At 47.6% G+C, this 11,439-nt stretch overlaps 1 protein-coding gene across 2 annotated transcripts in view; it reads left to right on the plus strand.

The window, feature by feature from the left end:
- The window catches only part of Dglucy (D-glutamate cyclase), a 79,926-nt gene extending 68,487 nt beyond the window's left edge, over positions 1-11,439 (plus strand). For both annotated transcript variants that reach the window (XM_051196469.1, XM_051196468.1), the window contains exons 12-13: positions 4,265-4,416; positions 10,076-11,439. In XM_051196469.1, the coding sequence (XP_051052426.1) occupies positions 4,265-4,416; positions 10,076-10,225 (302 nt within the window). In that variant the 3' untranslated portion in view covers positions 10,226-11,439. The remainder of the gene's footprint in view (positions 1-4,264; positions 4,417-10,075) is intronic.

Here is an 11,439-nt window from a genome sequence, read left to right on the forward strand (position 1 = left end):
GTGATAGACACAGGCAAAAATGTGCTGTGTCATCTCACCATAGCACAGTCAGCAGTTTCAGCTTGCAGGTCAGAGGCATCCTCTGTTCATGACCATTCTACGTCATTTAAGCCGGTGAACAAAGATTTTCAATTCTGCCTTTTCCTTTGTTACAGCTTCCCAAATATGTTTCATTTTTTACATTTGCACAGAGGCCGAGGGTGAGCTCTAGAATTATACCAGGAGAATATACTTAATGCTGCTCAACTGTATTCTCACAAGACATTTTGGATGAATAGATCAAGAGATACTTAATGCTAGATAGCTGTACCTTTAAAGATGGTCACATTGGTGAACACAATTCTTATATATCTTTTGTCTTTTTTCAGAATGTCTTACTATGTAGCCTTGACTGACTGAAACACACCACATAGACCAGGCTGTCCTCAAACTCATAGAAATCAGCCTGCCTCCACCTCCCAAGTGCTGGGATTAAAGGCATCTGCCACCATGCCTGGCCCAATTCTGATATTTTAAATAGATGGATAGATACCTAACATTACTAAAGTATACACTTAAATATGGTTAAGATGGCAATTTCTGGTATGATGTTTTAGATAGACGTAATAGGTGAAAAAGATAGAGATATATTTAATACTACTGACTATACTCTTAAAGATAGCTAAGGTGGTGAATTCTAGTGTGATAGTTTTGGATAGACAAATGATAGGTAGGTAGGTAGGTGGTAGATGATGGATGGATGGGCAGATAGACAGACAGACAGACAGACAGACAAATGGATGGGCAAGTAATTTGCTTGTTTTCATCCATGGGTCTAGGTTCATATAACTTCCTCCATAAGGCAGACCATAGAAACTAGAATTTCCCTTCCCTGAAATGAGAATCAACTCCCATTTTTAGCCAGCTACAAAGAAATTCTCCAAACTGCCCTTGCCTGATAAGTCTTAAGACCAGCTTCAGTCCAGAGGAATCCTGCTCCTTACCCAGGATGAAGGAGGTTGTACAGAGAGGCCAAGAAGAACCCAGGGAAGCAGGCCTTGCTGGGTTCCTACCCTGTCTGTTAACAAAGGCATTCGCCAAAGTCAAAAAGGACAGAGTTCAGAGACCTCCCAGGTAGACATGCTGTTCCTGGCAAGCAGAGTATCCAAAGTGAGTTCCAAGCCCCTTCCTGGGTGTCTTGCTCATATAGATCTTCATCCGGATCTTTCATAACATCCTCTGTAATAAAACAGTGTGATTTCCCCTGTGGCTATTGAAGCAAATTAATTCTATCTAACAGAGCTTTTCAGGAAACCTGGTATATAGCCAATCAGTCAGAGGCTAAGGTGAGCTGCCTGGGGCTAGCCACCGGCATCAAACAAAGAAGATGCAGTCTAGGAGACCTCAAAACAGTCCATAGGGCCTGACAGTCAGGATCCAGAGCATCAGACTGGATTGGATTGGAGCACACTTGGGTTAGGTATCTGCTACTACAAAACAGAGAAAGAAACCCAGGCCCTCTGTGGTCACAATACCCTCTCTACTGCTGGTATAAGAACAGTGAAGGAACCGTTTGCTTCCCCCCTGTTCATGTCATGTAGATTTTAACACAATTTTAAAAAGTTACTTTCTAAAAGAAAAGGAATATAGGCTCTGGAGGGAATGGCTTGAGTTATAGCTTATCTACTTATTCGCTGTGACATTTCCTGCTCGCTGTGTGTGTGTCTAAGTCGCTCACATGGCGATAATGATACTAAGCCTCATAGACTTGTTTTAAGGACTCCAGAAGCTGAGTCACACAAGACATTTACAACAGGACCGCGGATGCAAACATTCAACCCAAGCAAGATATTCTTTTTCCTTGAGTGTACCATTGATGACTTGTCACCACTATTTTGTATAGCACTAATGAACCAGCCAATGACAAAATTGTCAGCTATGACCATAGACACTTGCCAATTTCAGAGATTAGGATGTAACAAAAAAGGTATCTTAGAATCATTGACATACAGTTTCATAGTAATTGTCTAGTCTTCGTAGGCCATGTTTGACTGTGTCCCTTTGAGCTCACTGGGGGTTCTGTTTGTTTACCTAGCTTCTCCCAGCCCATAGCTCCACTTTCTCCAGCTGAATTCTACCCAGACCATAATATCCACATCAAATGACTCTTTTCTGTGCATCTTTCCTGAACCAATCGGAATTACTGGTTTCTCTTCTTTGTTCCTATACTCCTTTGGGGGCATCTCCTTGATTGATGGTCTTCCCCTGAATTCACACCTCTCTCTCCAATATGATGATCCTCTTCCTTTAAAAGAACTCTGTGTGTGTGTGTTTATGTGTGTGTGTTTATGTGTGAACGTGTGTGTTTATGTGTGTGTATTTATGTGTGTGAGTGTGAGAGTATGTGTGTGAGTGTGTTGTGTGTGTAAGAGTATGTGTGAGTGAGTATGTGTGAGTGTTTGTGAGTGTATGAGTATGTGTTTATGAGTGAGTTTATGAGTGTGTGTTTATGTGTGTGTATTTATGTGTGTGAGTGTGTGTGAGTGTGAGTGTGTGAGTATGTGTGTGAGTGTGTTGTGTGAGTATGTCTGAGTGAGTGTAAGTGTTTGTGAGTGTGTGTGTTTATGAGTGAGTTTATGAGTGTGTGTGTTTATGTGTGTATGTGTGTGTGAGTGCGTGTTTGTGTGTGTGTGTGTTTGTGCATGTGTTTATGTGCGTGTGAGTGTGTATGTTTGTGCGTGTGTTTATGCGTGTGTTTGTGTGTGTGTTGTGTGTGTGTTTATGTGTTTGTGTGTATGAGTGAGTGCGTGTGTGAGTGTGTGTGTGAGTATGTATGGTGTGTGTGCGTGTGCATGCGCGTGCGTGTTTGTGTGTTTATGTGTGAGTGTGTGTGTTTATGTGTATTTATGTGTATGTGAGTGTGAGTTTGTGAGTATGTGTGTGTGTTGTATGTGTGGGTGAGTGTGTGAGTGTGTGAGTGTTTGTGAGTGTGTATGAATGTGTTTATGAGTGTGTGTTTATGTGTGTATGTGTGTGAGTGTGTTTATGTGTGTTTATGTGTGTGTGTTTATGTGTGTGAGTATGTTCTGTGTGTGAGTATGTGTGAGTGAGTTTGTGTAGGTGTTTGTGAGTGTGTGTGTTTATGAGTAAGTTTATGAGTGTGTGTTTATGTGTGTATGTGTGTGAGTGTGTGTGTGTGCGTGTGTTTATGTGTGTGAGTATGTGTGTGTGTGTGTTTATGTGTTTGTTTGTGTGAGTGTGTGTGTTTGTGTGTGTTTATGTGTGTGAGTGTGTTTATTGTGTGAGTGTGTGTGAGTGTGTATGAGTGTGTATGGTGTGTGTGCGTGTGTGTGAGTATGTATGGTGTGTGTGCATGTACGTGTGTGTGCACGCGTGTGTTTGTGTGTTTATGTGTATTTATGTGTGAGTGTGAGTTTGTGAGTATGTGTGTGTGTTGTATGTGTGAGTATGTGTGAGTGTGTGTGAGTGTTGTGAGTGTGTGTTTATGAGTGTGTGCTTATGTGTGTATGTGTGTGAGTGTGTTTATGTGTGTGTTTATGTGTGTGAGTGTGTGTGTGAGTGTGTATGGTGTGTGTGTGTGTGTGTCACAGGATAACTTGCAGGAGTCAATTCTCTTCTACCATACAGGGACTGAATTCAGGTCATTCAGCAGCTAGTTTTCATCCACTGAGCTTTCCTACCACCCCCCTCTTCCTTAATGCCAGCGCAGCATCTGGAGTCATAACAGACCTCCATCAGTGTTGACAGGATGGAGAACTCAAACAGGTGTCAGAGAAGAGTAGATGAAACCATCTCTAGCCCAGGAAATGAGCCCTGGGGCCTGGCTGACAGAATAGGAGATCTGGAGAGGACTTAGAAATGGTTGTCAACACTAAAGGGTTGACAGACCTCACATGATGAATGGGCTGTCCACTATATGCCCCAGGGAAGAGGCTTCTTGTAGCCTAAGGGGTTGTGATCAGCCTTTGGGAGTGATCTTTAATGTGGGGAATTCTGGGATGGTTTTCCTCTGACAGTCGTATGTAACCTGAATAGCTTCAAGCAACAACCCTCAAACTTTAGCTTGACTCAAAGCTTACCTATGGGGCCTGTTAAACTCACCTGCTCCCCAACAACCTCGCAGAAATTCTGACAAGTCCCCAGGTGATTCCAGTGCCTGCTGTCTGTGCCAGCCCTGAGATGGTTTCTGTTGCTTGGAGGCAGCCAGAGGACCACAGGGTCTTTACAGTTCTATGATGGATTTTTTTTTCCTTTTGCATTCTAGGTGTTTCTAACTGGGGAGGCTATGCCCTGGCCTGTGCACTATACATTCTGAACACATGTGACATCCACAAGCGTTACCTCAGGAGGGCAATCGGGCCTTCCAGGGTAGCTGGGGAGCAGAGCTGGACTCAGGCCCTGCCATCTGTTGCTAAGGTAACACATTGCAGCAGCCCACTGGTCCAGACACAACTTTGTTTGATGAGAATTAAGTATACCTGAGTGTTCCAAACCATATGACCACCTCAGCCACCACGCCACCCACAAAGCCAGAGCCAGAGCTACCTTTGAGGGACTGTCTCCCTGCTGGGTCAGGCTGGGAGACAAAACCAGACAATCCTTTGATCTACTTCTGGTCCTGGGTCCTATGTAAGACACATTTGGAGAGATCCTGTCCTGTCTGCTTGGCTGTTGGCAAGTTGCTTTCCCCCTCAGAGATGAACCTCTGTAAAGTGGGTACAGTCAGCGCTGCTAGATGAAGGGAATGCCCGACCTTTGGAGGCAGTTACCCGGGTTGTGGTGGTGGTGGGGGGTTAGTCCTTACTGTTCTCTTCACAGAACTGACAACTTAGTGAGGACACGTGAAGCATTCACGGTAAAGTGTGGGGGCAGGTCAGGTGGGCAAAGAGGCCTGTGGGTATAGACTGGAGAGACGTCACCAGATTGGGAGGGGGCACTTATATGGGAAAGGCATGAACAAAGGTGTCTCTGGCTGTGTAAGAATGCTCCTAGACAGAGGATTGTAAGCTCAGGTGTGATGGGAGAGACCCCAGAGCAGCTTTCAAAATTGTCCCTGTACAATTGTCCTCTGAGCAAGGAACTCCAAGCCTGCTGTAGGCTTGCCTAAGCACCTCAGGGTCGGTAAATGAAACCCCGTGTGGTCACTGAACACTTCATGCCGTTCTAGACACATCTTGTAGGCCAGAACAAAGATAGGGCAGCAACCCTTAATGTCTAACTTAAGTGAACTTGGGGATGATGAGCATAGGAAACAGCCAGCTCTGAACTCAGTGCTGGGTGGGCTGTTCCTCCCTTGGGCCTCAGTCCCTGTAACTACCCTGGAGTCATCCTGCTTACCAACACTAATTCTAAACCCAAATCTCTCCACTGTGGGTGCTTCTAGAAGGGATGGGACCTGCCCTCCCCCGAGGAGCAGCTGGTGGACCAAACCTACAGGTCACAGATGAAGTATCTATCAGCTTCTTGCTTGGTAACCCCATGGGAAATCTGACACCCACGGACCAGAGCCCTGGCTAGTACTAGTTACTTTCTGTTGCTGGGATTAAACACCACGACCTGGGCAATTTAGAGGGGATTTTCTTTGATTTACAGTTCCAGAGGGCCAAGAGGCCATCACAGTGGGAGAGTGTGGCAGCCAGTACAGGTATGGTGGCTGGAGCAGGAAGTGCAAACTGGAGGTTGCTTGTTAATCTCACAGTGCTAAATCTTCCTGGCTCCAGATTGGGGAGGCCTGAGGCAGGCCAGATGAATAGAATTCCAGGTCCCTTCCCAAGGTGTCCAGATCTAGAGAACTACCGGTCATTGGCTCGTTTCTAGGGATGTGTGTCCATTTAAGAAAGAACAGACAACTGCTATGTCTCCCAGCCAGTCAAGCCTCCACATCTGACAAACCTCCACATCTAGAGGCCCCTTTTTTATAGCCTCTTCTTTTTGCCATGTTGCCTTGTGCATTTCTGTGCTTTGGCTCTCTGTCTCTTTCTCCCCCCCCCCCGGCCTCCCCCTGTTGAATTCAGTGTTTCTCTGGGTTGTTATTACCTCCTCAGAGGAGGCGGGAGCTGGCGGGCTCTGGGTGGTGGTGGGTAGCACCAAGAGCTGAAGTGTGAGTTCGGGTCCCTCTGATCCTGACTGTGGGCTTTCCTTAGGTGGCCCAGAAGTTTCTCAGCCCCTGCGAATGCTGGGGCATGGAGGAGAGGGTAGGTCAAGTGACATTTTCATGGGGGAAATGGTCTTGTCTTCCCTGAGGGACCCAGAGGGCCTTCTGTTCTTTATGCTTCCTGGTTCTGAGCTGGAAAACATGGGGGCTGCCGCCCACATGACTACTGATTCACAAAAGCACAAAGTATGAACCCGCCCAGCCAACCCCCACAGGCTCACACTCACCCTCCAGGGATGGAAAATTCTCCACTTGGCATGGATGCCCGGTCTTCCAGAAGTGTATTAACAATGCCTCGTTCTTAAGAAGGAAATGGAAAGGCAAGTTTTTAAAGCAAATGCAGAAGGGCATTTGCTGAGCCCCTCCTGGGGGCCAGGCCCAGGCTTGTTCTGGGAAACAATGAGGAGTCAGACATGGTCCCCAGGGAAGAAGCTTAAGGAACACCGCCGAGTAACATGGGCGCCCAGATCAGAGCCTCCCTCTGTCTCTCTCTGTCCCTCTGTCCGCCTCTGCCTCCCTACCCCCTTCTGCCCCTCTCTGTTTGATCTGAAATCTGGCTCAAGCAATCCTTTGCTCAACCTCCTGAGTACTTAGAACTACAGGTCTGCCCAACTTCCCAACTCATTCAAAATGTTTTTTCCAACTTGCTTAACAATAACATCTTTCCTGTAAATAATCAGCCCACCATGCTCCAGGATTATTAGCAGGCCACCACCTGCCTCTAAGCCCAGAAATTACCCAGGGCCTCTATCCCCATCCACCTCGACTCCATCCTGGAGGCCTGACCCCCACTTTAGTCCTCCTTCCCACTCTCGCCTGGGTACCACAGCAGCTTCCCGCTGTGCTCCAGCAGGGAGGAGCTGCCCCCTCCACTTGGCCTCTTAGAAGATGCTGCAGTCCTTCTTGGAAATCTGTGGGAGTGGCAATTGGCCCAGCTTAGGGACCAGGCAATTGGTCCCTGTGGCTCTTAGAGTCTGAGTGACAGCCAGTTTCTGTTGACTCCTCACGCTCACCCTGAGGACTCCACAGTGAGGGCAGGCAGTGTGCTGGGAGGAAATGTCCCCATGGTGCCACAAGTATGGCCCCAGAAAGAGAGGATACAGTAATGGGGAAGAAAGTGGGGGAATGGAGCCCAGACAAAGGGTGGGAAATGCCTGTCTGGACTGGGAAGCCCCTGGCCAGGGACTCTTGACAAAGGCTTGTGTGGAAATGCACTTGGACCTCCCTTTCACGTGGGATCATCTGCCTTCACACATGGGCAGAACAGAAAGGCTGCTGCAAAGAGCTAGTTTCTAGGCCAACATTTGCTAACACTTCCCCCAGTGCGTGCGTGCGTGCGTGCGTGCGTGCGTGTGTGTGTGTGTACATATTCATGCGTGTACATGTCTGTGATACACTTTCATGTGTACTCACATATATGCAGAGGCAAGAGGCTAACCAAATGCCATGATATTGAGAGCATGAGTTTGCAGGGTTACAAAGCTTCAGTCTATAACCACAACCCCAGAAAGCATTCCCAGGGGCACCCCAGGGAACTGAGTTTGGTTTCCGCTTTGTGCTGTGACTATCTTTATTGCTGTTTTTTACTCTTTGACTCTTTTGGGAGAGCAGAAACCCAGCTCCCAAAAATGCACATGGGAGCTTATTCTTTCTTAGCTTGGCTTGTTTCTAGCCAGCTTTTCTTAGTTTAAATGATCCCTCCTACCTTTTGCCTCTGGGCCTTTACCTTTTCTCCATTTCTGTATATCGTGCTTTCCTTCTTATCCCATGTCTGGCTGGGTGGCTGCCCCTTCTGCTCTCACTCCTCCATCTTCTCCTCCCAGATTTCCCTGTTTATTCTCTCTGCCTGCCAGCCCTGCCTGTCCTTGCTCCCGCCTCGCTATTGACCGTTCAGCTCTTTATTAGACCAGTCAGGTGTTTTAGGCAGGCAGAGTAACACAGCTTCACAGAGTTAAACAAATGCAACAAAAGAACGCAACACATCTTTGCATCACTAAACACATGTTCCACGGCACAAACAAATGCAACACATCTTAAAGTAATACTCTACCACAGTACATACTGTGAGTCCCTGGTCAGTGACCTAGCTTGGGACAACCTTGGGGTGGGGGGGCTTGCACCTGTCAACTCACCCTTGAGCCACTGGATCAGAGACTGTCACAGTGGGCGCTCCAGAGAACTGATGGAGAGAGAGCAAATGCCCCACCAGGAAGGCGGCAGCCCTTTGGTTCGTTCTCGGTGGAGGAAGGAGAGGGTGTTTGATTCGGCCCCTCCTGCCCTTTGCCTTCACCTAACTGTTCAACAGGGACAGTCATGTTAGTGTCTTGGACAGGTGGTTCTTTGGGACCTTATTTTTGGAGAGAGAGGAAAGGAGGTAGGCCAGTCCCAATCCTTTAACCAACAACTGAGTTAAGGAAAACAAGCTCTGGGTTTTCCCTATGCAGTTGACAACCGGCCTCATTCCTAAAGTGTGCCAAGGGCCATGGTGGGTGCGTTACTTCCAGTATCTCGTTTAATCCTCACAATAGCTTCTGAAGGCCATGCTGCCATCTGTGACCCCATCTGGCAGATGAGATTTCCGAGACACAGGTTAAGACACTGCCAAGAAAGCCCCGCATCTGATGTGTCTAATCCCAAAGCCCTTTTGGGACCCAGCTGCATTTTCTCTATGGCTCTGCTCCCGCCAAATGTTCCCGTGTCCCGGATGGAAAATGGAGGCGGCAGCAGCATAGTGTAGTGTTGTGCTTGTTAGATTCCCCTCCTCCCCCCAACCCCCAGGGTGGTCAGTGTGACACGAGCAAGGGTCAACTGGAAAGAGGAAACCTCAAATGAGAAAATACCTCCCTAAGAGTGGCTTGTAGGAAAAGCTATGGGGGGCATTTTCCTTACTAATGATGATGTGGGAAGGCCTGGCCACTGTGGTGGTCCCAACCCTGAGTAGGTGGTCCTGGATTATATAAGAAGGCAGGCTGAGCAAGCCATAGAGAGCAAGCCAGTAAGCAGCACCCTCCATGGCCTCTGATGCAGTTCCTGCCTTGAGCTCCTGTCCAGAGACTTCTCAGTGAGGGATTGTGACCTGAGAGCTGTAAACTGAAATAATCCTTTTCCTCCACCTTCTAGTCCTGGTGTTTATCACAGCCATAGGAAGCAGACTAGGACTCACGCCTGCCCCACAGGAGGCTAACAGTGGGGTCTCAGGAGAGCCTTCTTCCACAGTCAGGCCCGAGGGAGCTCGTCCATGGCATTTCTGGGGACTGGGTTGGTGGGAGGGTTGCATCTCTGTAAGTGTTAGGACCACGCAGGCCTCCAAGGCCTGAAATTCGGTCACATGATGGTAAGTGCCCCCCAAAAACAGTTGATCTGTTTAAATCCTTGGCTTTTGTTTGAGACAAAGTCTCACTCTGTAGACCAGGCTGGGCTAGAGTTCAGTATTTAATCCAGGCTGGCTTCAAACTCATTGTAATCCTCCTGCCTCAGCCCTACAAGCATTAGGATGACAGCTATGAGCCACCACATGAAGCTCTCAATTTGGGTTTCATAAGGAGCTTTCCAGTGAGTTAATCCTTTACCCCAAATTTTATTATCTTAAAAAGAGGCACATTCCTAGGTGTGGTGCCATGCGCCTTTAAACCCAGCACTTGAAAGGCAGAGGCAGGTGGATCTCTATGAGTTCGAGGCCAGCCTGGTCTGTGTAGTGAGTTCCAGGCTAGCCAGGGCTACAGACACCCTGTTTTAAAGAGGGGGAGGAGGAGGAATTAAGGGAAGAAGGAGAAAGATGGAAAGAGAAAGAAATATAGAGAGACAGAAAGGAACAGAGTGAGAACGTCACAGAGAGATGGTGAGATGTCAAGCCCACTTAGAGATTTATGTATTCCTCCCCCAACGTGGTTTTACCTCTTCACCTCCTCTGTTCCTTCCCAGGAAGAAAGAATGCTGGCCATCCTGGTGCAGAACCAAGTCCGCAGCGGAGTCTCCGGCAAGGTTGGCATGGAAGTAGATGGGCTGCCTTTCTATGGTGTTCATGACGAGATAGTCCAGAAGCTGGTGGATGCCACCACAGGGCACATGTGACAAGTGTGTTGTGTGCAAAGTCCCTACCCAATGACCAGCCTGTGTCCAGGCAAGAGGTCCAGAGGCATTGATTGCTCTAACTACCCTTCATCCTGGCTTCTTCAGGCCGCCCTTGTGGTCTGCTCTGTTGTTTTTCTTTCTTTCTTTTCTTTTTTCTTTTTTCTTTTTAGCTGTTGCTGGCTTTTAAGCTACAGCTATCCTACTCAGCAACTGCAGCTCCTCAGCTACGGCAATGGCGAGGTGGCTAGGCTGGAAGGCTGCAGGAGCTGAAGCCTGAGGGAATTCTGTTCTCTCTGGCATGACTCTTTCAAAACTACTAAGGAAACTTACTAAATCTCTGTCCCGCTAAAGAACTCAGGATTCTAGCTCACCTCCTCACATCTCCCAAGAAGCTCTCCTGCTTTTTCTCGCCCTCCTTATAAGCCGCCTCCGCCTGGCTCCTCCCTACAACTTCTTGTCAGCTACTTGCTGACGGCAGCCTCCTGACCACAGGTGAACTTTATTTAATCAAACACATCTTTGCATCATTAAACAAATGTTCCAGAGCATAAGCAAAAGTAACACCCCTTAAAATAATAATTCTACAACACTGTTATGAGAATCTTTCTGCCTGCTACTTAAGAAATGATGTATGAACAGTTAACTGTAAGGCAGAGCGTAAGAATAGGCATTGTCACGACCTGTGCCAAATAAAGGCTAGAGTGCCCACACATGGAATGTTGGGCTAAAGCCCTGGGGGTTTGTACTCACTGAAACCAACAGAACACTTATGCCTTTGAAATGTGTTCTTTTTCTAATAGTATTCCATTTATTGTTTGAAAGGGTCTCCCACAAGGTCCCTCCAGGCGTCATACCCATAGTCCCTCACCTCTATTCACCCCGATGTTTCTTACACACCTGTCCCATCTGCTTACTCCTACCCATAGCCAGATTCTTTGCCCTCTTTGTGTGAGAAGGAAGCCATATTTGCCTATAGAGCCCAGGGGTGAGCTAGACCTGCCCAGGGCTCAGGCAGATGACCTCATCCTGGTCTTGCACCACCTCCAACTTCACATTTCTCCGCAAACTCAGAAACTGAGCCACTGGCCATACCCGTTATACACTTAGTCCTGACATCAGGGTGACATCTTGTGTCGGGTATGGTTCTTTAAGGGACATTCATTCATTGCAAAGAAGGAACCCATGGTGCAGATTTTACACTCCAATAAAGCCTA

Source organism: Phodopus roborovskii, unplaced genomic scaffold, assembly GCF_943737965.1.
Source record: "Phodopus roborovskii unplaced genomic scaffold, PHOROB, whole genome shotgun sequence".
Taxonomy (NCBI): domain Eukaryota; kingdom Metazoa; phylum Chordata; class Mammalia; order Rodentia; family Cricetidae; genus Phodopus; species Phodopus roborovskii.